This window comes from Kryptolebias marmoratus, linkage group LG6 (assembly GCF_001649575.2).
Source record: "Kryptolebias marmoratus isolate JLee-2015 linkage group LG6, ASM164957v2, whole genome shotgun sequence".
In the NCBI taxonomy this organism is placed as follows: domain Eukaryota; kingdom Metazoa; phylum Chordata; class Actinopteri; order Cyprinodontiformes; family Rivulidae; genus Kryptolebias; species Kryptolebias marmoratus.
In genome coordinates this window covers 17,717,872-17,743,853 of record NC_051435.1, presented here as the reverse complement: position 1 = coordinate 17,743,853, position 25,982 = coordinate 17,717,872, and the positions used below count along the sequence as shown (strand labels likewise).

General features: G+C 37.2%; 2 protein-coding genes across 3 annotated transcripts in view; one reads left to right on the top strand and one right to left on the bottom strand.

Moving 5' to 3' along the window:
- fgf14 (fibroblast growth factor 14) overlaps positions 1–24,443 on the top strand; it is a 108,075-nt gene extending 83,632 nt beyond the window's left edge. For both annotated transcript variants that reach the window (XM_017410099.3, XM_017410100.3), the window contains exons 4-5: positions 17,997–18,195; positions 19,690–24,443. In XM_017410099.3, the coding sequence (XP_017265588.1) occupies positions 17,997–18,195; positions 19,690–19,832 (342 nt within the window). In that variant the 3' untranslated portion in view covers positions 19,833–24,443. The remainder of the gene's footprint in view (positions 1–17,996; positions 18,196–19,689) is intronic.
- The window catches only part of itgbl1 (integrin, beta-like 1), a 36,092-nt gene continuing 34,392 nt past the window's right edge, over positions 24,283–25,982 (bottom strand). The window contains exon 11 of the mRNA XM_017410104.3: positions 24,283–24,742. Coding sequence (XP_017265593.1) covers positions 24,654–24,742 — 89 coding nt within the window. The 3' untranslated portion in view covers positions 24,283–24,653. The remainder of the gene's footprint in view (positions 24,743–25,982) is intronic.

The window sequence follows — 25,982 nt, the reverse complement described above, 5'->3', positions numbered from 1 at the left end:
TTCAATCTTCCAATCAGCTATTTCTTTGTTTGCAATCTTATCATAAAACTATAAAGTGTGTTTGCTTACATTCGTGGAGTACTGATTTTTTTTTAAAAATATACATATATGACTGCATACAGCTTATTTAGCAGTAGAACTATTTGTCTATAGTTGACTTTTAACTGAAATATTTACTTTCTTGAGCTTTGCTGTGACATTTATTAAATTTCTAGTTTTGAACAAGATCTACTTTGATTTCCATAGCTGTACTTACAAAAAAAACAAAGCAAAAAATATGCCCTGTTTAAATGATTTTTACTAAGTGAGCTTATGACTGTGCTATATCTGAAACTATCATCTGTTATTTCTGTAGTACATAAAATGAAGGAATATCATAATGGCCCCATCTCACTATGTTACACAAATAATTTCTTCCTTGCTAAATGCTGTATTATTATAAAGAATCATTGTTGCACAAATATAGAAACGTGTCCGCTGGCAGCTTTGAGAGCTTTGAGAGATGTTTTTTGTGAACCTCCCTGATATCCCTCCTCTGCATCTTCAAAGTTTTTCAATGCTTCCTTTATAGAAGCATGTTCCAGCTGCATTTCTCGGCCCACAAAAGGCCAAGTTTCTACCTCGGTGGCCAATAGCCAAATATTGATCCATCAGCTACTGCTTACACTTTACCTCCCTCATTCATCTGGGATAATCCTTAAATCCGTGTTAAAATGATGTAACCAAAAACTCACAAACAGTTGTTCGTTAGACGCTGCAGGAAAACTGCAGGTAAAGCTATGAATTGTATGCTGCTGACAGATAATGAGAAAGCAGGAGATTGGAGAAAATATAAATAGTGTATTGACTTGGGAGGGGGGGGGGACGAGACTTTATAGAGCCAAAGGAGAGAGGGATCTCCAAGGTGTGTTTGTCAGGGAAAGCCCTGCTGTGGTTATTATAATCAGTGGTGCATGCAGACAATCACTGTTTGTTGCCCCCATTTGTTTGTTATCACTCCTTCTAAAAGTAGTCATTGTCTTGTGCAATGATAAGATCCTCTAACAAAATCAACTCCTTTTCCAAAACAAACAAAAAAGAAAGAATAATAATTTGTTTTATCACATTGGAAGGGTAATGAAAGCCTAGAATCTATTCTAAATGTTCTGATGAACAGAAAAGGGCTTAAATTTTGATTTTCTGTGATTCTTTGACTGTCTCAATAATCTTTTTATACTCTGATGTCATTGAGGGAGTGGTAATGCTTTGCACCTCAAGTTAAAAGGTTGACTGGGTCAGTCACTGCAGTAAATATCCCCAATTATCACTTTTGCATTTCATGTTTGGTCTTACTTTCTTATGTTAGAGATGAAAAGCCATTTTGTCACTGATTTATTTATATGGTCATTTGCCCAAGCATTTTGTTCCTAGTACAGTTATGATGAGCTGGAAATTAATTTATACTCTTCAAGAGATTTTTTTAATATGCAAGGAAATCAAACAAGATTTAGTAGAATCTCCTTAATTGTAAGAAATAGGTTTTATCAACTATATCTTGTTTCTGATGTCACTGATGAAAAAAAAAAAAACATGACTGTATAACCAACAAAAAAGAAACAAAAATTTGCTTTACAACCTTACAATCCTAATTTTTACAATGTCTGTGAGTGACAAACCAAATGCAGATTTTAAGATAGCACTACCATTCCTTGAAGGAATGCATATTACGTGCTGCATTGCATGCCAAGTTTGTAAGCAAAAATGTTTTGCTATCTATTATTACTCAGGATATGTTTTGGGAATGACCCTGCTTTTACCACACCAAATTTATACTCAGTATCTGTAAAATTTACTGAGGTATATCCTTTTTTGTGTTCACAATGGTTGATTAGCTGTGGTGGCCAGCTTAAATTTTTAAAAGTTAATCAGTTGTAGATGTAAATCAAATGATTGCTTTCTGAAAGTTTCATTGATGTTCATCCATTAGTTCATGAGATATTTTGCAAACAGACAAAGATAGTCACATATGCACACCCACACACACAGAAATTATCTGAGCCTTTTGGTGATAAACTTTTTGTTAATTAACTGTTCATGTCAAGCAACCTTCTCCTCCATATCTGCTCTCTGCCTGTTATTTTTTTTCTACAATCCCTAAACTAGAAAAAATGAAACATGGTAGATTTGGTTCTTTAGGTGAATGGTTACACTATGTTAGGGATAGGATAAACTAAAACATGTTTAACTTTTCATTTGTTGTTCAAACATTATTTTTAGGGTTGTAAAAGAGCAGATTAGGTCATCTTTTTAAAATGAATGATTTAATTAATGCATAAGAAGTCAACTAACAGACATGCAAATAGTAGGCGACAAAGATGACATTCAGAAAGTTTTAAAACAATAAAAAAACAAAGCACATTTTATTTGCATTTTTTTTTTGGTTGTATATGTGTGTTTATTTACACCACTGAGCAAAGGAATAATAGCGAGCCAAGAAAAGAGTAAGCAGCGGGAATTGGGAAATCGGATTTTGGACCTTGATCCACCGGAGGACCACAGAGGACAACACAGATGGCATCACTGACAGTTCTCCATGAATGCACATTGCAGTAGTTATCGGAGCAAACATGGCTAGCTTGTTCACAGAATTAATGACCCCCAGTTCTGGCCTAATTGGTTTCCCGGTTTGTAAATGTCAAGCACAATGCAAATACAAAAGGCTTGCTTGTGCTTGTTGCCTCAAGAGCTGCGTTATGTCCAGATGAGCAGTGGTGGGATGAGTGCCTGTACAGTAATAAGCAGGACTTATAGAAGCTTAGTATTTAAGCAGAAGCATTGTATCTGTAATTTCAGACTCACCAGTTTACCCACACTAGCAGTCGTCTTGATGAGGCTTAGCTTGGACAGGTACAGCTATAAATTAAATACTTTGCAAACTTTTGCAAAAAGACAAAAAAACAAAACAAAAACAAGGAAATTAGAATAATTTTGCTATAGTTCTGGAGTTTAAAAATGGGCCCTGTGCTGTTCTCAAAGTATGCCAGTATAGGCAAGGCTGAACAGGGATACAATATGTACAGCATTAACCTTGATCTTAATTTTTTAGCCTCAGCGGATGCTTGGATGACAAAGGTAATGCCATATGTGTTGGTCAAAATGTGAATTTTTGTTGGTGTGGTGTTGTATTTTAACATTTGACATTCCTGCACCATATCTGTGGCGTTCACCAGGATCTTCTTGCCATAATTCTTGCATGAGACTAATGGCCGATCTGCACTCTACTATTAGCACATAGCCATGGTCTCATCCGATATCTTCTGACTTCTGACTTGACTTGAATAAATCTGTGAGTATGCTAGAGTAACAACACACTAGTGGGAAAAGATACTCACATGGCTTTAGTGAGGTGACTGTGTGGTCCTAGTGAATGTTAAATTTAAGCAATTTTCCAGCTAAATGTTTATGAAATGTTTATATATATTTAGTCTGGAGGATTGAATCATTTTTAAGTATCAATGAGTGATTTCTACAGATAAATTCTTGAGGGTGACAGGTATTTCCTTTTGCCACAAAGAGAGATTTCTGTCAGAAACACAAAGCTGCAGGTTCAATTCTTGTTCTGCTTCTTCTGGCTGGATCAAACTAGATCAAACTGTGGGTGTGTGAAAGAAGCAGGTTCTTTAGTTGCGATAGAAAAGCCCTCAGTGATCAGCCTGCCTGTAGGTGTAATAGCTGCAATTTTCTCTTTTCCTCCACAAGAATCCCTTTTCCTTTGCAGTTTCCACCCATGAAATGAAACTAGCATTTTATCAAGCTTCACCCTGGAGTTCCAAAAATCAATACAGTGAGAGTTCTTACGGAAGAGCTTTAAATCATGAAAATTCATTCTCTTAAATCACAGCAAAGTCTGCCTTGACTTTGTACGTGGTTTTTCTCACTGTGAGCCAGTCAGTGTAACAGCGGGAGCACTCTTAAAGGGCAAGTTTAGGAACAAGAGCTGATAGGCTAAACAATGATCTAAGAGTTGCCCACTTCACAATGCACATCATACAAGTGTAAACTGTTATTACTGCCCCATCTTGTGGTTATCATACTTAAACCACAGCTTAATGGAGACACAAGCATGCATGTTTGTCCTCTAATAAGCTTTTCAGTCATATGAAAGCATAGAAGGAAGCTTAAAGTAAGAGTGTACTTGGCTGCTTTTTAGATAAAAACCCAACTAATTGATGAATATGCATGCTAATTATCTGACTCCCCCTATATTTAATATCAGATGCTAAGTGTAAATTCTTGTAAACCTCTGGCTTCTCCATGTCAAAGATGCAATTACTTACACAGAAGGAAAACAGCAAAAGGAGGAATCTAGAAGTTAAACCAAGTTCTTTATTTGTACTACAACAAAGTGTGGAGTAACCGTTTGCACATCCCCGTGTCAGAGATTTTACCCAGGAGACAAAACATCTCGCCTCTGCTGCATGGTATTGATTCACTTTGCCCACAAGCCGTGCAGCAGTTCGGAGAAATCTGGTTTTGTTTTGTTGGATTGTTTGTTGAAATGGCCCATTTAGAATGGGGATACTGATCAGTGATGATGAAGAAACCTGCAAAGGATTATTGAAAGGAATGTGGCTCTAAGTGTGGTTGGAAACAACACATTACAATAATGCCTTTTATTCATTCATACATTTTTCTTGGTAAACACTCAGGTTTTTTTTGCATCTCTTTATAAGTCTATAAATCTACCTTACTCTGTGCTAGATCCCAACAATACAATATCTGTATTCTACATATAAGAGTTACTCTGTCATTGCAGCACTTAAAAAATTGGCTTTTAACTTATGCGCCTCTTATAAGCTGAACAATTTTACATAAACCTTTAAAATTAGACATTTTCATTTATTTGAAACAATTAAATTTTCCGTTTTGGAAGTGCAAATTAGAAGCATATATAAATATATTTTTAAACATTGTTAGATTTAAATTGTTATATTTCTGCTTTGAATTTACTCTGTTTTGTTATAGGAATTCCGATTTTCTTTTGTTCAATATGATGACGGTTGACCCTTTTCTCTCATTGATCCCATCAGCTGTTCTGCAGCTTTACAAGCTGGAAGATCAAGGTGACAAAGTACAAGACCTTGAACTGACAAGGAAACCAAATTAAACAGACAGTCTTGATGTTTTCAAGTCCAGTCTTTTAATGCTTTTCTGTATTTAAGTTGAATTTAAAAAAAAAACAGAACCAAACTGGGCCATCATCAAAGTCTTGAGACAGCTGCTGCCTGTTGTGGCTCATAAAACATCATCGCTTTGCATGCTGGCAGCTCAACAGATTGCAGTAAAACCAGCTCTATAACAGCACAAGGGATATATTTTTGATTTAAAGGGATGCTTCACCACACGGATTATGTGTAAGCATGTATATAAGGACTGAGGATTATTATGTAAGAATTGTGTTTAAATATGTATAAAGCAAATGCTAAATAAAATGACATTTTGAACATATATTAGATCTCAAAGTAAGCTCAGCTGTGCACAGGTGAACACAAGTTCAGCTGCCCAAAAACCAGGAGAGTTGTAGCTTATGATCAGTTTTGTCATTGCAGCTAATTTTGATGTTCAAAAAAATATAGGTAAGATATTAATTGTTCAGAAAAATTAAAACTCACTTCAAAAAAGCTGAACAATTTTTTTAAGAGCACAGTCATAAAGAGAACAAATATGAGAGTCAGAAACGGTCTGAAAATTAGTAAATTCAGGGCAACTGCCCCCAAACCTTTTGTTAACCTGTTTATTCTGGTAAAGTCAAAGAAATTAAGTCAGGGTGTCTTCTAAGATGGGATAATTTTGGTTTTGTGTGGACAAAAAATAGTGGCAGAAAAATGTGAACCAATCAATTCAGTTTTGCGCATGAAGTTTTCCATCATTGTTAAGATCTGCCATAAGGCTGTGTTGGTTTTCCAACCTTTTAACAAAAGTTAAAATTTTAGAAGAGTTAAATACATCCTCCCTGGCAGTTAAGCTTTTAAATTGGTTAGCATGTACTTATTGTGTTATTTTTATATACAAGGAGAATTATTAAAAGCAAAATAGATCTAATTCTTCCTGTTAAAGAACTGCTGCTTACCCTTCACAATCTTAAAAACTCAGATTGAAATTGTTTCCTATGAAACAAATCCTACAGACCATTTCCATTCAGCTGTGGGTCTGAGCTTTTGGTAATTAGGATCCAGGATCTAATATTTACAGTATATTATAAGCAATTTGTGTTTGATGTGTTGGTGAAGTCAAAGAGTCATGTTAACAATAACCTCTATGTAAAACAACAACAACAAAAATATTACCTAGTTACATTATTTTTCCAACATACCAGCCTACTCTCTCTTTAGACGTACAGTATACACATAGGTCAGAATTACTCTAACAAACAAAAAATAATCCTCCTTGTGTAGCACCAATAAGTCATTGAGGTCAGGCTAAAAAACAATGTAAAAAAAATGAAAGAATGAGGAATGAAATATTTGGAAAATGAAATCCCAGGTCTTGCAGTAAAACCATTTTCTGCTAGAAGTGAACATTCATTTGCATCAATGCTTTCTCCAAGATGAATACATTTTTTTTGGTTTAATATTGACTTAGCTTATCAGCCTTAGGAATCATCAATCAGACTGACATTTTGAGCTGGAGGTTTTGAGAACAATCTCAAATAAGTCAGTTCTCCTAAAAACCAGTTTGGGCCTCAACAATTGGCCAAAGTCTTTGCAGTGTCGCCACATATTTTGCTCAAACTATTTTGAGCTCAGTGTACTGCATTTGAGACTCAAGCTGTCTAAGTTACTGATTGATAGGATTTGGCTTATTGTCAGACTCCTGATGGGCAGGCCGGTTGGTTTCGGGGTTTCTTTCTGGTTGACTGGTCGACACACTTAGCTTTTCAACAGGAGACAAAAGCTGCTGGGGGAATCCTCGGCTGTCCTGCCGTCACCCACGGATGCATGGGATGAGAGCTCTGGCAGCTTGTCAGAAATGTTTCAGGAGAGATGGATGTTGAGAAATGGTCCCTCTGCAATCAGATTCTCAAAATATCAAAAGCAAATGGAAAGCTTTTTACGACCAAATCCCTTGTTTATACTGTATAAAAAACTGTAAAATAAAGAAAAAAAATCCCTAACTCTTGTAGCTTTGTGGCGTAAGCTGCTCCAGGTTTACTACATGGCAGCTCTAACATCTGGCTTTGTGTATATTCACAATTACACACATGTAGTAGTAACGAAGTAAAACAATGCCACCATCAATATTACTTACGTCTGTCTATATAATTGACTTGCATAGAAATTATAAATTAGACAACACCTGCTACTGAAGGGTAACTTCTTTCATAATGTTCCCATTCATAACATGAAACATTGCTAGCTGTATGCATCTGACTCTAATTATGAAAATTTAGTGCTATAAATCTGGTTATAAACGCACGAGTATGAGGAAGATTTGCCCAACTTGGAATTCAGAGTCTCAGACTTAAATTCTAAATCCTCAGTGAAGTGTGACATCAGGTATTGCAAAGATGGGTTGTAAAAGGAAGGACTATGACAAAAAACATAAAAGAAGAAAACAAAGGTAAAAAAAAAATCTTCAGCTTATCCAAACTAAACATATCAATATTGATGTGATCAACCCTGTTATGAAGATCTAGCACTTTCTGCCTTTTCTCGATAATGCACACATAGAAGTCGCTACACCAGACTGTTTAATGGAAGTTTGTCCTATGAAACAAGGCAAGATTAATTAACATTCAAATTACAGGCAGAGTTTAGGTCTTGTGTGAACATAAAATCCACACTAAAAATTATTATGACATCAGATGCTTTGTTTATTTATACATCTATGTGGTAGTTTTTTCCAAAAAAAAGCTGCAGTACCTTACCGGGGGTATATCTCCTATCACCTGGTATTTAAAAGCATTGGAATACATTCTCTTTTTGTTTTAAACATCATTAAAGAATGTGCCCAAGAGGGAGAAGAAGTGGAACAAGTAATATACATTGTAACCTATTATATTTAAAGCCAATGTTGCTTTATTTAAATTGCACAGTGTATAGACAGTAGCTTAAATTTTTCTGAAGTGGGGTTCTGTTGAAAGGTTATGAACATTTATTATCTTATCTGTGGTAATTACCTCTTTGAACAACCTTAGTTTGGAGAAATATATTTACAATATTTAGGTTTCTGCTATCTCTTTCGAGCTTACATGTTTTCCGATCACTTTTAGCCAAATGCTGCTTAGCAGTAGATTTATAGGGATTTTTTTACTCAAAGTCATTGGTTTCTTATTTCTACATATGAAGGTCTGTTGCAAATGCCCCTGGTGGGTTTTCCTTGAACTGACCACAAATCCCAATGTGTAACAGAAATGCCTGTTGTGTTCGTAATAATTTATGTTCTGTAAAGATACAGTAGAACTGAATTTAAGTGGAAATCGTATCATAGCATTTGTATCGCTGAGTATGAGGCACAACAACTCAACTAAAGAAAGAAAAAGGCCTATACACACACCCTTACAGAGCTTTAGATAATATTATAGTTCATGTTTTATTTAAATCTTGTAAAAATGTTTTGATATCCAACTAACTATATTAATATTAAAACAAAAAAATATTATAAAGCAGTAACATTGAACAGGCAGAAACTCTCCTTTGGCTACATCTTATTGAAATCCCTGCCATGTTCCAGGACACTTGTCAAGCTTTTGGCCCTCCCTGTATCATTCAGGTTGCAAACCTGGCACCTGGTAAACCATGAAAAATCTGAGTGTGTCTGCATTTGTGATAAGAGGAAGTGCTCCAGCTGTGTTTGACACCAAACCCAGTACCAAAATTGCACTGAGATGCACATAACCTCCACTGTGCCTTTCCACCCACTCAGTGCAAGGTGTCACTAAAGATGAAAGAGCAAACAATGCAGGTGTGCCAAACTAAACTGCACCTGCTTTTTTTCTCTTGCCTCTGTGAAAACAGAGCCCTTTATCCCTCAGCCAGATGAGGGGATTTATTTGTAGTTTTAATGACAATTTGTTGCTGCAAGCATGCTTCACATCCAACCCAAAGGAAAGCGCAATAGGTGAGCCGTGCTGAAACCTTGATGACAGCTATGAAAATTGATTTCATAGTTCAGTAGAGCAGAATTTCTATGGCCCATCAGATGATCCTGTGATGAGATGTGGGGTTATCTTTGAAAGCAGGAGGCATTTATAATCCAGTGACATTGTTAGATACTGTATGTCACATTATTCTTTGCCTACTGGTGTATGCTTCAAACATGTGCAGACTTTGGAACCTCACAAGCAAACTATGAAACTAACATTAGTTTATTTATAGTTAAATCAATTATTTACCAGTTTTAGGTATTCAGTAGGACTTGCTGACAACACAGAATGTCTGAACCAGTATCTTTGCGGTTTATTGAGTATTTTATATTGATTTATTTCCACCTGTTTGGTCCAATAGGTTGGTTGTAACCTTGAATTACTGTAGCTGTTGTAGTTTTAAACAATATAATCTTATGATGAGAAATAAACCTTGATGCTAATGGTTTAGGCAAAGATTTTGCACAATGAGTAGCAGTTGGAGTATGTGTTTTGAATGACTCTCAGCTTCAGCCACATTAGATTTCAGCACGATATCTGTAAAACTGATGAAGTTAAAGCCATTTTGATGTTTTATAAACTCCTTCGGCTGTGACCTCCATCTTGAATCAGGTTGACTTTAAAAGTGAATCGGTTGTAGCGGTTCATTCAATAAATATCTACTAAAGGTTTGATTAAGTTACGTTTAATGGTTCATGAGATATTTTGCTAGCTTTCAGACAGAGTTTTTTCTTTTTATATAGTTAATGACAACATTTTAAATGAAGGTTTTGTGCAGTCTGTGTTGGGGATCAGTCTAATGGACTACCACACCAAACTTTAGCGCAGTGTCTTTAAAATTGATCAAGTTATTGCAATTTTGTGTTTTTAAGGTCCGTTGTCTGTGGCAGCCATCTTGAACTGGGTTGACTTGTGCAGTCATCTTTAAGATGTTAGAGTTTATTTATCCTATTTTGCAACAAAAAATGTGTTTCTGTCCTCACAAGTCAGATTGTATCTGTATAAAACAGAGCTTGCCTTTTTTAAAAGGTAAATTGGGGATCATGGTTAGGTGTAAAAAAGCAACTTAACCAAAAAGAACATGCCCTTATATTAAAGACAAAAAAATGAGAGTTTCTGTGGGTGTAAACAGCATAAACAACATGAAGGCAGAACAAGTGAAACAAAAGGAGCAGCTCTAAACTGTTTTTCTAATGTATGCTCGCTGTAATTCTGCCTTATGAGTAACTGTTTGTTTCCTTTGTTTGCGATTTAACTTGCATGAGTGTGCTCAGTGTGTGAAACATGTCAGTATACTTGTGAGCTTCTTGCTCGCTGACTTGCTCGGCAAAAGTCGACTGGCCAATCTAAGAAAAATCTGGCTTGCTTGACACCATTCTGCCATCAGTTTATGGATCAACCGCAGCAGAGTGGAATAAAACACACACTCAAAATACCTGATGATCCATCAGGGGGTGGTGACACTTTCTGTATCTACTCACCAGGTTTTCGAACAATGCGTTTCTTTTCTTTTTTGATTTAATCTTTCCTGAACATTCAGTCTTCTGCAGGGATTCACCCCAAAAACTCAACCTCAAAATCACCAGACTTGTTTGTTTTTATTGCAGCTTTGTAATTCATTAAAACTCGTGCAGTATACAAAATTTATTTGCTCACTTGAGGATTTTTAGCTGCTTAGATTATGCATGATGACTGCATGTTGGTGTCAGCCTTTACTTGCTCTCAAACTGATTTTTTTTCTTTTTAGAAAGTTAAATAAGTATTTATGAAACTGCAATACCTTGTAAGTGCACTTCCAAGCCGTGTTTTAGTTTCTTGTTCTTTGGCCAAGAGATAGAGAGGTCATCTTCCAACGTGGAGGACTGAGGGTTCGATCCCAGACCCCGCAGCATGCTGAAGTGTCCTTGGACTTAAACAAATCCCCCACTGCCCTTGATATGCTTCTTGATGTATGACTAAGATCATAAAAGTATATATATAGAGAGTGTCAAATATACTGGCTAATACTATATAAAATACAATGTAAAATATACTATATGAGTATGTGTGAATAGGTGAAGAAACATTTTAAAGTGCTTTGCAGAGCTTTGGTCAGGTTAAGAAGGTGCTGTATGTAGAAATTGTGAACCATTGACTTTTGTTTTGGATGTTTTACCTTTTTCTCTATAGAAAACACATACTTTGTGATTGATAACCAGCATGCGGGCTTCGTTTTTCCTTAAATTTTCAATTAAAGACAGTGTTATTCACACATTTGACTCATTGTTGACTTCTGCTATTTTCAAGTCCTAAAGATCTGTAAAATGAACAACATCAAGAGATTTTTTTTTTCTTTGTGGCATTGTCAGGATGTCACTTTCATCCTACTTTGACTCCTCTTGTTTTTCAGTCTGTCATACTCAAATCTAAAGCTTCTCAAGACTTTTTTGTTCGATCTAAAATTCTGCCTGAAGTTAAGCGTTCTGGGGAGTTTGCCCCATACACTTTTCCAAAGATGCTTTTTTTTTCTTGTCAATATGCATGCTTCTAATCATTTTATGCAAATTTAAACCATTCAAGATGATTTTTTTTCTTTTTTCTTTTAAAAGAAACTAAACATGTGACTCATCTGCAGGATACATCATCCAGTTGTTTACAGGCTATTCTTCCCATTTGGTCCCTTACTTTTCCTTCTCCTGTGAGTTCGAGTACGGTAATCAGACAGGTCTGCTGAAGCTCCCATTGTCTGCACACACTGCCGACGTGACTCTTATAAAGATGAGAGCAGCATAGCGACATCGCTCAGCTTTCTGGAGGTTGACCTTTTTCTGTGGATTAACAGGTTTTTATGCTGGCAGCATTAATAAACGATTTCTTAGTTCCCACACTGGGGTAATGAGCAATCACTCTGCATATTAATAAGCAATCCCCCTCATCATGTAAACCTCCTTTCACCTGTTTTTAAATTGTCCTAATTATTGTTATTCTTTAACATTCTTTGCTTTTAAGTGAATAGTTGAAATTCATATATATATATTTAATGCAACCTCTACACTCCTAGTATTTATATCTGCCTCTTTTTTTCCATTCTTGTTTTTATTTCTGTTATTGTTCTTCCCCAGATCCGTCCCTTTTTCCCCAGTCACACTCCCCTGGCCTGACCTTTTTTTTTTTTTTTTCAAAATCGATTCTTTCTGGTTTGCTGTGACTGCTCCTTATTTCCGTCCCTGTCTCTTTGCTTTGCTGATTACGTAGGGCCGAGCAGTTTTGGCCCTCGCGCTGTCTGTGGCCAAGGTCAATTATGGCCTTTCCCCATTCAGAGCATGGCCAATCACATGCTAAAGGAGCCACTGATGTGGAGCGCCAGGCAGGGAGTGTGTGTGTGTGTGGTAGTGGTGGTGGTGGGGGGGGACACATCGAGAAGGTGGAAAATCAACCGTTTGGTGCCTCAAAAATGATTCGATTTTCCACTGGTGTGAAAGTGTGTGCTGTCTCAGTCACCTTCCGTTGTCCTTCAATGTCACCCATATTTTCCCAGAATACTAGAGTCATACAGAAAACAGGTTTTAACATAAAAGTACTGTGATTTCTCTAATTTTTTCAAATCTAACCCAACAAAGCAATTGTGACTGAACAGGAGAAATAATGCTAGATACAGAAATAAAACAACAACAATGAAACAAACAAGCAACAAAAAAGTTGAAGATTGCAAACTCTAAGCAATGTCCCAAACAAAGATTTAAGATTATATCCGACATCTCTGTTTTGACATAAAAAGCATCTGCCTGTTTTGCCTTTTACCTCTGATTACACAATGCTCACAAGGGTTCATCTGTTTTGTCTCACACTGAGCCACAGAAACACCACAACATTACAGCTGTGCCATCTGAGGCCCAGATGCCCAATTAAAACAGGAAAAATTCATAATTACTTTTTGTGGAAGTTAATGCAAGAAAACCAAAAAGGGCTGGTTAGTTTGGCTTTACAGCAGACAGCTATTACAGATAGGTATCTTTGTGGCAACAGATCTTGAGTGTTCTTCATAATTTGCTCAATGTTAGGTTGGTAATTTAGCTATAACGCCTGGCCAACTAGACATTAGCTGGATGCCAGCTTGCCTTTGTCAGTGGGATAAAAAAAGGGGGGACATTATAAGGAAAATGCAGATTTCTTTGTGGCAAGACAAAGAGCGTGATAAAAGCATTCAACGTGCCACTGACACTTAAAATACAATCAGCAAACAATGCGTCTGACGTCAGCTGCCTTCACTGCTCCGAGCTACAAATGCAGCTGATTACAGCGGCCTCCAAACAAACCACCTCCGCATGTTCAGCCTCCATAAACAAGAATGTGCGCTTATGCGAAGGCATTTGATTAGCCACAATTATGGCCTTGGCATCAGCTTCTATGATTACACCTTCTGCTCAGGAATGTTTTGTAGGTGTTATATAAATTGCTGTGCTATACCTGGGCTGCCATAGAATTGATTTGCTCTATTACCGGAGTCAACCAAGATCGGGAGCAGCTCACCTCATGGGATAAAAAAAATGTACAAGCAATTACCTAATTGACTAATTGAAGCAATTCGTGGAAACTGTTCTGACTTTTAACTGGCTTTTTTCAGTGTGTGTTTAACCATTTTCTTGAAACAGAGTTTATTTGGTTCCACATTTGCTCAGAGTGGCTGACTAAAGCTTAACCAAGGAAGTGGAAATTAAAAACCTGAAACCTACTGAAGACATTTTGGTGTTTTTCTAAAATACTTTTTTTTTTTCTTTCTAAAAAGCCCACATAGTAATTTAGAACCTACTTTTGTAACAATTTAAAGTGACAAAATGCCAGTGTTTTGTCATATAAACTGTATTTAAAAGGTATAAAGAGATCCAAGATAAAAAAAAAAGGTTAAAGCTGCTCCCAGTGGCTCATTAGGGTCCCTATGGTAACCGCACACCTATGTCTGTCACTCCCTAACAATTCTGTTAAAAAGGCAGAAAAGACAGAGTAGAAAGTACGTCTTAAACAATTACTGTGGGAAATTTATCAGTTGTACTGAAAAAAAATCCATGAACCTTAAATGGCAGATACAGCTGGTTAACCCACATGTCAATTCTTATGTCTACAATGTTTTCTTTGTAGGAAAATGACAAGTTAACTTCATATTCATTTTTAAAGCGGCAATTCTGAGTCCAGATACAACAGAAGTCAATGCAAGTTTGAAAGTGTGCACTCTGGACTCTGAGAGGATTTAATACAAAACAGTAAGTCCTATAGCAGTGCCAGACATGCTGGGCGGAAAATAAAGAAATGATGTTTTGATGTTTTTCTTTTTCTTTTGCCTGTTCCCTTTTCAGCGTTCGCCACAGCGAGTCATCACTCCAACTACGTCCATGTCCTCCCTAACTGTTTTGATTTGTATCGTGTATAAAAAGTCCAAAGACTGTGAAAGTAGGAAGAGTTTAGAAATGTTGTAGAAAGTTGAGTTATAAAATCCCAAGAAATCATACAACTTAAAGTACAAATGTGTACAAACCATTAAAGATATCAAAACATCTGCTCAGTCAGGTAAAGTCTAACTTTCTGTAAACAGTTCACACTTTGACTAATGTTTTGATTGTGAAGTATACTTGAGCAGGGTTTAAATCATTATTTTCCCAAAACCCTGTTGTCTCACAGCATAGACAGAGAAAGCATTTTTTGGAAGCTTCTATACTGAACAAAAGTAACTAAAGAGTTGATGTCCACTGGTTATAGAAATATTTTTTAAGATGAATTATATCAGACATCCCCACCCTCAAGTCATGCAAGCCTCAGCTGTTAATACTTAAGCCAGTCAATAGATTGTTTTGTTCAGCCTCTCTGGTCTAATTTTGAAGCCACATTCATAATCCTGTTTTCTAATCCCTCCATGTACAACTCGAACAGTTGGAGGTTAAGTCTATTGTTTGATGCAATCACTGACCAGACAGAGCGACATGTTTACAACATCTCATGCAACAAATCACCACTCTGACCCTTCAGTTCCGGCACAAACTGCTTTGACTGTTTTCAGCTGGAAGTGAGCGTGCTCCTCCTCTGGAGTTTTCTGACATGTCAGCTGTTGCTGTCGTTATACATTATGCATGTGTGCCCTCCTCTCAGAAATGCCCACAAAGTCCTCAAGCAAGGATGGAGAGGACACTCAGAATACAGCTGGGTGCTTCTCCGGGATCATTAATGTCATCCGTGTTGTCTCCTTGCTTCTTCTTGCTCAGCTCCTCTGTCAGCTGAATACTGTCTGTGGGGGAAACACACTGACAGGAGTAATTCACCAAAGAGCTAATTGGATTATGATCATGGCATTGTGTGTTCTGAGTTCAAAAGCATATAAGTAACATCATATGCTGCTACATAACATTTGTAAAAAGAAAAACCCTTGATAGAAACGTCAATATCAGAGAAAAAAAAAGCTAAGACTTCTGTGATTTTTTTTAAGCAGTATTGGTCAATTGGTTCATTTTGATATTCAAATAAAATTATTTTATTTATCCACCCCACCCTATTCAGGGTCAAGGCTAGCTGGCACCTATCTCCAGTGGTCATTGTGTGAGAGGCGGGTACAACCTGCGCAGGTCGACAATACACCACAGGGACACATAGAGACAAACGAGACAAACAACCATTCATTCTCTCACTCACACCTATTGACACTTATCCTAACATGTTTTTGAATGGTGAGAGGCGTTCCTGGACAAAGACTCACGCAGGCATGAGGAGAACATGCAACACCATGCAGGAAGGCCCCTCAGGGAGTCGAACCTGTAACAATCTTGCTGCAAGACAACAGTAAAAATATTATAAAACTTGAAATATTTTCAAAAACATGTATTTCAAAAACACCCACATCGTATATAGATCCCGATTGCCTCCAGGCATACTGCAACTCGTCTAACATGTTCAAGACCTATGTTGTCTTTTTGTCTGGTGTTTTGTTTATTGTGTTGGTTCAGCAACATTTTTTTAACCTGGCTGACTGAGATATTTCAATATGTGCAATATTTCTGCTTTCTTAAATTAAAATATTAGGCAGCACAGGAGACCAGTAATAATAGGTGGTGTTTACCATCAACCTTATACTAGACCAAGTGCTACATGTTCTCTAGACCAAGTGTCCCTGCCTTCTCTTGTGATTGGGACTTGCAGCCAGCAGGACCCAGTTTACAGAAGTTACCATGTTGTATTTTTGAGACCAGAGTCTGTGCACTACAGATATGGGGTTTTAAGTCTCTCCTACTCCCTCGCACACAATCATGGTGTCACATGATCTTTCTTTTAAGCATTAAAAAAGTAGTTATAGCTAAATGTACTGTTACAGCTGACCAACCAGAGTAATCTGCACTTTTGTGGGCAAGGTCAGCATCTCTTCCTTGTCTTTTTCTCAAGAAATATGTAACTATAAAGAAACTTTAAAAGCAAACATTTTTATATAGATAAATACAGTATTTGTCACTTTGAACACAGGAGTAAAGAGTGGCTCTTGTGTTTTTTTGACACAGGACAATGTCCAGCAGCTCAGTGTGTAGTACTCCCTATTGTTGTCTATGTCTTTTAATTAATTTACTTCAATAGATGCTTTAATTTTTAACCTGGCTGTGTGGCCAGTGTAAAAATGCTACCCCCTTTTGTTTGAGGATTAATTGGATACAGCAGAGAGAGAGAGATGTAGTGGCTTAATGTTTTTAATTCATTGCCAGATTGAGGCGTAAACAGTGAAGCAATCACTAGAGTGTAGTGGTGAATGCCAGTCTTTGGACATTTGTGCAACCAGTGGCCAGTTTATAATTTTGTCCCTTTTGGGCAAAAATCTTGTTTCTCCATTTTTCATCATTTCCATGTTTTTTAAAAGTATCTAAAAGAGCGTGTGAACTTGTGATCACACTGTTTTAGAGAGGTTTTCATTTTCATTTCATTTCCAGATTTTCATTTCCTGAAAAGATGCAATTTGAGAGATACAAGGTTTCTAAGATGATTTATTTTGGGGTCTGGTTAGTAAAAGCAGGAATATTACAGAATTCAGAGCCTGTAAAGACCACCTTTAAATCTATACACATTCTGTACACATGCTTGTGTTACAGTTGATTGAAGGCACAATATGATTTTGCTAACAAAAAAAGAAAGTAAATAAATAAACTTTTTTTTTTGTAGAAGGAAGATTTTTTATCAAACCAATTAGATTTATAAAGCACTGAAGGATAAGGATTAAGGCCAACCAATCAATCGGTCTTCCTGCAATAATCACTTCATTATTTATGGTATTATTAAAACTAAATCATAATGAAATAGCCGTAAGCTCACATTTGTTTAGTAGAGATAATAATTTTTAGGCTTTACTATAAAATAAATTAAAATAAATAAAACAGAGTGAGGTAGAAAATAGAAAAGTAAATCTGAGTTGACTTCTGGGTGGACAGGTTTTGTCAGTGCTTGTGTCCTGGTGTCAGCGCCTAACGACATACTTCCTGCTGGGAGCACGGGCTAATTGGTGAGACGAGATGCTCTTACGTCTGATGTCAAGGTTAAGGTCAAAAGAATAAAAGCAGCATTTCATTGAAGATGACTACAACGAGAGACACTCATTTCACAAGAGATGCTCATTTTATGATAGAAGTATGAAGCTGATTTTACCTTGCAAGGCCATTTCTGTAGTTAACACTGTTTTGTACAATGTGAGCATTTTATAAAGGTGATGGCTCCCCTGATGACCTCTGTGCTGCAAATTATGAATCAAACACCTGCTTTAAAAAATACGAATCCTTCACTTTCGTTACCCTGTTTATGTGCGTTAAAGTCATCTATCTTCATTGTTTTAGGCAAAGTGTTTTTACAAGCTGGGTGCTTCATGTGTCTGTCTCTGCAGGAACTCTTTACAGCAGAATGCAAGTTCAAGGAGTCAGTGTTCGAGAACTACTACGTGATCTACTCGTCCATGTTGTACCGACAACAGGAGTCGGGGAGAGCATGGTTCCTAGGGCTCAATAAAGATGGTCAAGCCATGAAGGGGAACCGGGTGAAGAAAACAAAACCAGCTGCTCACTTCCTGCCCAAGCCATTAGAAGGTAAGTGCGCTAAATTAGCCCATTCAGAAACCTTGATTTGGGTTTGAGTTATATATTTTCATATAAATTAAACTAGTCTTTAATTCATAACATTTTCTTCCTTTTAGTCTTTCTTTTTCTTCTTTAAAGTGGTTGATCAGATCCTCTGAACTGGGGTTCTGAGGAATAAATATATTTTTGAATGACTTTAGTTTGGAGTTCAATGCGGACTGAATTGATGAGCAAAAGCCTAGTCAGAGCACAGGTAAAGCCAAGAGGGATTACTTCTTTAAAACTACTTCAATGTCAAAAAATTCATAGTGGTTAATGTAAATGCTGTCGTTAGTTTCACATTACTGTTTATTTAGACTAACATAACAGAATATCTTTGTTCAATGTTGAACAAAAGACTTCTGTTCTTACCGTAGAAGTGCTTCTTTGTGTACAATAAGCCACTTGATCTTTTAGTCACTGCAATCTTAAAAGAAACTTTAAGGGAGCACTGGAGCGCTGTATGTTTGAAGAAGTAGTACTGAGCACAACATAGCAATGCTCTGGTGACAGAATTGGCATGAAATAACTAAGAAAAAAACCAAAATAAACTACCGGTAATATTTATTGAGTTTCACAATAGAAATGACAGAAGAACGGACATAATCATTGCGTGATTTGTGTAATAAATTCTGTTTCTCCAAACTGAGGTCATTCAAAAAGCTATCTACAGCTGGTAAAATATTATAACCTTTCCATAAAAACCCACTTTAAAAGATCTGTACTGTTCATTTAGTCACTTCATCGGTTTTTCGTATTTGCAAAAAAAAGTTTGTTAGTCAAACTGTCATTTGTAGGATACAAAACATAAAAAATGAAAACAGCCAGCATGAAATTTAACATCTTTGTGATAATGTAGGACAGCTGTCTTTCACTATAAGGCTTGCTTCTATACTTACCAGTGGTACATCTACTGTAAAATAAAATGTCTGTGTTTGACATATACAGCATCTGTATTTGTTTGCTGATTCACTGTTTTGCTGCTGGCGGCATACAGTACAGGGAAGTGCAGGGCAGCTCTGTAAGTGCAGCATGAAATGTTGATAGTCCTGCAGATGCCACCATGGCTCTCGTCAGCCACCAGCCTGATTGCTTCCCATCATTTTAAACAGGGAATCAAAGTGAAGTGTCCTGTCAAGACAGTAATACAGCTGTGGTGAAGTGGCTGTAAAGTGGGGGATAATGAGAATCTCTTTTTTTTTATATTTCTTAATTTTTGCAAAAAGCATGTGCCTAGGCTCGGAATCAGCCCTGATAGAGAAGTGAAGAAGGCAGCACAAAACACATGTGGCAGCTTTTAATTATCAGTAAATACAGAAAGTTTAGTGCTGTTTTTCTTTCTTCTAGCACACACTAAAAAAAGCAAGTCTGTGTATTGTCTGTCTTCAAAGGGCAAAGAAGAGCTTCTTGCTAACAGCTTTTTCCTTGTCTCTGTGCTCTCTTCCTCCATCCTTGCTCCTCCAGTTGCCATGTACAGAGAGCCATCATTGCACGATGTCGGAGAGACATTGCCCAAGGCGGCAGTACCTCCCAGTAAAAGCACAAGTGAGCCGGTGGTGATGAACGGAGGCAAACCTGTCAGCAAGCCCGACAAACCAGCCACATAGCCACACCTGACCTGTGTCCAGTGTGTGAGTGTGTGGAGGGGAGGAATGTGACGGAGGCAGGGCTCCCTCCAACTAGACTCCAGACGCTCTTTTTTTCCTGTGGATTGCATCCAGGCGAACCTCTCGTCCTTTATTCTCCTGCTCCTCCTCTTCCTACTTCCCTTCTGCAGATATCTCAGTGCAAACAGATGGATTCTGGGGTGGCTGAGTCCATCTATCCGGCACAAGAGGGAAGAGGACCTCTGATCATGGAATGCCTTTAGATTTTTTCTGAAACTGTGAGAAGTCATGTGAAAAACACATGTTTCACAGTGACGCTTGTGGTACTTTGCCTGATGAAACCTTCTCTACGATTGCCCTGTTGCAGCAGATTCTGTGTACCTTCAGATCTATTTTCTATACCACAGTTCACCAGCTAGGTTCTGGGATAGAGACTGTATAGATAAAGTAAATCTTTGGACTAATGTCCTATATTTTTTACAAGTATGTTCCCCTATCCTTCTCTTTCTATCTCTAGTCACAACTATTCTTTTTCGTTGTCAATGAAACCAAGGAAAGATTAACACATTTTGCAGGGGAGATGTATGATTTTCTAAGAAACACCAACAAAGATGGGGCATATAAAGCAAACGTATCAAACTGTTTTTTTTTCTTTTGTCTACAACATGCATACCCCTAAAACCATCAGAGATGTTGCTTTTTTATAGCCCATAAAAACACATTGGAGGCTGGCAGATAGCTCCCGTAATCATAGTTGATGAAGTGCTAATTACCGCCACTGCAATCAATGCAAGGAGCTCCCCCCCCCACAAATACACACACACACACAAACACACATATTTATAAACAGATGTGCGTGTGGGTGGGAGAGAGCTGTGAGGAATGGTGTATACATATCACTATCTGTGTCCCACCAGTGGTTCAGTCCGCCTTCTCTGGTAAATAAAGAAGCTGAAGTCTATTTTTCTTTAATCTTATTTCAGAGCGTGGGCTCTAGGAATATCTCTAGGCCTTGTAGGCCTCTGTTCCTCACTCACCGACTTCTGTGGACTTTCAGTCAAGGCTTATGGCTTTGACCCAAATGGTCCATAACTGCAGCAATGGCAGCCATCTTATGGTGGCATCGACTAAAAGCAAAGAAAACAACATGGCCGAGAGCCAGTGGATGTCATTTCTACTGGCTGCATCCCGATTTGGTTCAGCATGAACAAGGTTAATATTGTTCTCTTTTTGCAGCAGTTACACAGGAGATGGCTTATAGCGTAACATTGTATAAAAGTTAGGGAAAATGACTTTTAAAAATCCTAACTTTTTCAATGACTAGATATTATTATGACTACGAGAGGACTTGTCTCCTAGCTCAGCATGCAGAGTCCAGTACTGATACATCTTGGCCTATCTCGTGCCTGTTTGGACCTTGATTCCCGGCATGCAAAAACAAGATCCCAGTCCCCAACTGGGCCAAAGGTGCCTCACTCACCCGATAGATCCACATAGAGGACACGTAGCATCATTCATTAAAATACCACAATCAGATGTAATCATTTTGAAACAACCAAAGTCTTTTTTTCATCTCAACGAGAACTGAGTCTTAAAAAAAAACGTCCTTCAAATCTGATTTTCGCTCAGATTTAATTCATCAAAGCTTTCACTGTGATAGCATTTGTTCTGTTTGAAAGAATCAACTCTCCTCAGACCCGCAAAGGTCTCGACTGATGTCATTTTTGGGAGAACTACATATAACCTAAATTAATCACATGCATGTATTTTCTACAAGGAGTAAGGTATGGGCATTGTTCTTCCTTCTGCGTGAGCAGAGGAGCACTGAGTGTGGTTTGAATGGGCATGACGCGGTCTTTAGTGCACCCACTGCTACTCTGAAAGTAATTCACTGCACTTTGTTTTACATTTTCATCACGACTGTTAGCAGTTTATCAGGTTTGATCAATAGCGTTACCACATCTTGCTTTAAGAATTTCTTTCCTACTAGTTTTTGTAGACACATTTTTAAAATATTCAACAAATTGTTGCTGCTGTATGCTGCTAAAAGTGCAACTATATTAAGAAACTGGTATGGTAAATACACATTAATGATTTCAGTTGGGTTATACATGACTTGGTTTTTACCATATATCATATACATTATTTAGGCATCAATCGTTGTCTGTACTTGTACGCAGGGCTGATGTTTTGCCCTTCTTATTACAGACAGTCATTTGCTACAAACTCTACATGCTGGGCTGGTTTCTGCTCCAGCCCTGCAGTCCAAGTAACTGGTCCCTCCAAGGCTGGCATTATTTTTGTAAGCGACTGGTGTGTAAATGTTTGAATCCCTGTAGCCATTTATTTTCTTCTTCTTTGTTTTGGGGGAGGGGGAGGGGGGTGATATCGTCTCTCTTGTGTGCAGGTTGTGTGTGCTGTTGCTTTCAATATCCTGATCACTTTTGGTTTGTTCTCCCCCTCTTTGAGTTTCTTTGAAGAAAATTCTAGAAACCTTGTTACGACAGCGTATTAGGGTCACTCAGACGAAAAAAAAATATGGAGGAAGAAGCTGTTTGTGTTTGTTTTCCAGTTTTTAAAATTATAGTTATGTAAAGATTAAGGTAAAAATGCTGTTTTCAAGAACCTGACTGCTTTTGTTCTGGATTTTTTTGTTTGTTTTATTTATTATTATTATTGCATCTGAGTAAGATAGGTTCACTTTTATTGGATAAACTACAAAATAACAACACAAAGCATTTTCTTAAACTAGTCTGAAGTGTGGTTTATTACTGCCACCGCAGCAGAACTCGCAGAATGTCCTTCAGTCCTTCACAATAAGAGTCTCAAACATACACACTTACTGTTGACCTCTAAATAATCTGAAATCACAAAATAGCTTACCCCGTTATTATTGTTCTCCATTAAAATTCATACTGCAACCTGAATCACTAGGAATTTTGAGAACTTAATTACAGGTTGTGTTCAGTTACAGTGTATGACTTAAAAGAATTTATTAGTTGGTAAAACCTATTTTTGTCACAGTTTTGAAGAACATTGTAAGACTCATTTCCATTATGATTATGCTACCTTGAACCTGGTTTTGTGTTTTACTTTGTGACACAATCTCCTTTGTATATTTCAGTTGGTCTTGCTTCCTGTTTCAGCTGTAGCTCACTCCTGAGTCCCATTAAGATGATTATCTGTGTTTGTATTTAAGACTCCTGTTTTTCCCAGTTTCTTTACTGAGTCATTTTCCTGCCCGGCCAGCAGTGCCTTTAGATGTGAAATTTATTTTTTCAGTTTTACTGACCTGCTTTGTCTTGACAACTTTGCATTTCTTTTTATTTTTTATTTTTTTTAGGAGGGGTTTCTGTACCTCAGACTCCCTCTACCTCCTCACCTCACAATTTTGAAGAATGAAGTCGTTACAAAACATATGATCACTGTTGATTTGGTTTACTTTTCAACATTTTGTCAAACTGGGAAACAAACAAACAAACAACAAAAAAATGTTCCACATTATTTATTTTATTCCAAGTGACCCCAATACACCTTTATATTTTGTCGATTCTGTTTTCGAGTTTTATTTTTTTTTGTAAAATGTCCCATCTGTTGCATGGGAGAGGATGGCATTGACGAACTGCATGTAGTAGGCTATGTCTATCAAGAACTGTTGGTATGTACCGCTACTTTTACATATATGCAATGAGTTTGTCTACACTATACAGTTTGTGTTTGTTGTATTCACATATACAACATACTGAATAAAATATTTATATAAAGGCGTACTGTAATGTCAGTAACTTAATACTCAATGCAATATAGTGTGCAGTATATTACTGCATCAGTCATTTTTTGATGAGACATAGAAAACAGAAGGGTTGGCTTGTTTAAGCATGGAAAAAAGCCAAAGTTGAATTAAGAAAACATTTTCTTTGTGACTTCTTATTGGTCTGTTGAAGTGGGGAAGCAGCTCTCATCCCCTGACACCACCGTTTGAAGTGACATGGATATCCGGTATGCCACAAGTGAAATATTTATGCCCTCCTTTTTGTTTCTTCCACTTTAATCTCATCACAACCAGGAGAGTGAAGATTTACATGGCAGATTGTTTGGTTTTATTTATTTATTTGTTTATTTATTTATTTTTTGCTGGAGAAGAATAGGCACTATGAAAAGGCATTTATTTTCAAATATCTATCTATATATATATATAATATACCATTGCAAGTATGCTCATTGGAGTTATGTCATGTTATAACAAATTTGTAACCATGTATGTTTAAGGTCTTTGCATTGTTTTCCATGCAAAATGTTGTGTCATGCAGCACATTTATTGTTTTATTCTTGAGAAAAAAAGAGAAAAGAAATAAAAACTTCAAAGAGAGACCTCTGGCCCGAGCTTTAAAGAAATCTTTCAATCTAGTTTGGGATGGTACAACAAGTGGAATTAATAAAAATACAATACTGCAAAACTTCATAAACTTTACTGTAATAATGCAACACGTTCACCCCTTACAGCACTTAGATTTGTTGCGTATTTGCATCATATTTTTGGTTGCTATCTGAAGTATGTAGGCATACATAAAAAGCAGTTTTGAAAACACAAATGTTTACACTGGAATATGTTTGGAGCAGACAAAAAATATACTTGTTACTTTTTTACCAACAAAGATAGTTTGTATCCAGTACAATAAGGCACTTAAAGTTAGTTACACGCAGATTTACATCCATGTTTTAAGTCTTCTTTGGTGCTGTTTTGCCAGCCTGGTCGTTAACTGGTCGTGGTGCTGATCCGGGTCATTCGGGACAGAAAAGAACCCCAGTGTCCTGCTCTCGTCAGTACTCTGTTCCCACCCAGATCTCGCAAGCATTCCCCGTCCAGCCTTCCCAGCACTCACAGTTGCCGCAGTTGCACAGGCCGTTCCCTGGGAGAAGATGTGGGAAGAAAATCTGTGAATTAAAAAAAAGCTGCACCATCCTGCCTGACCTTTAAAAAGCTTCCTGTTTTCACACTCTTGCTTCCACGGGTGCAACTTCTCTGACCGAAGGGATGTAAGACAGCTGTTGTTTTTACTGCAGCACAGTTTGTGATTTCTCATGAAGTCAAATTACTAATTTGATCTCAAAGCATATCTCTCATACTACTATAATTAACACAATAGACTTGGGTTTCACCACCTTTATGTTCACATTAATTGTTTTAGAATGAACAGATAAACAAGACAAACAGAATATAATTAGTCTATATTCTTGTAACAGAGGCGTAAATACAACCAAAGTGAAATAAGACTGAAACTAGTCACCCTCTCCAAAAAACACTGTGAGCTGTCTCATAGAGGTTGAGGTTAAGGAGACGACCTCTGCTGGCCAAACACATACCTTTTGCACAAATATGTCAATGACAGAAAATGATGGCGGAGGAGAAAAAAAAAGAGCAAACTGAAAATAAAATTTAGCTAAGCAGATGTGAAAAAGAAGGAGGAAAGTAAGACGATGGGAGATACATGTCCTGAGCTTAAGTCACCAAAAAAAAAGGTTGACTTCCTCTCATTCCCTCCCATTCTCATTGTATACATCCCTATTCTATTTAAATTCTATTTTATTATGTTAAAATGTGGGTGTAGGTTTCTCCATGCCTTTTCCTCCCCACTAAACTCCCCCCAAAAAACCCCGCCACCATCCTCCCTCAAGTGTTTGTCTCTCAGACCGGAGACAAATTGTTTCAACCGAAGATGTAAATCCATAAAACCATCCCATAAATTCTTTCAAGCTGAGTAAAGACCTAAAACATCGTAATAAACATTGTTGGACAGGAATAAGAAGTGCATTTGCCTGAGAAGATTTCGTTTTCCAGATCAATGTGTCTTTGGTGAATAACACAAAACGGGACATAAAACTTATAGACACCAACTTTATTGTCTTGTCTGGGGCTCCTGTGTCCTTGTATTTTAATGAGCTTTTTGAGGAACTCCCAGTAAAAAACTATAAGGAATTTCTTAACAAAAATATCACCACCTCAGTAAAACTCTCTCATTGGAGTCATGCTTCTTCTTAAGACAGAGCTGCGTCAAACAAAGATCTGTGTTCCTGGCCCATTTTCAGTGCAGCATTTGTTGGAACGAGTTCAGGCCAAATTTGTGAATGTATCTCTGATAAATAAACAAT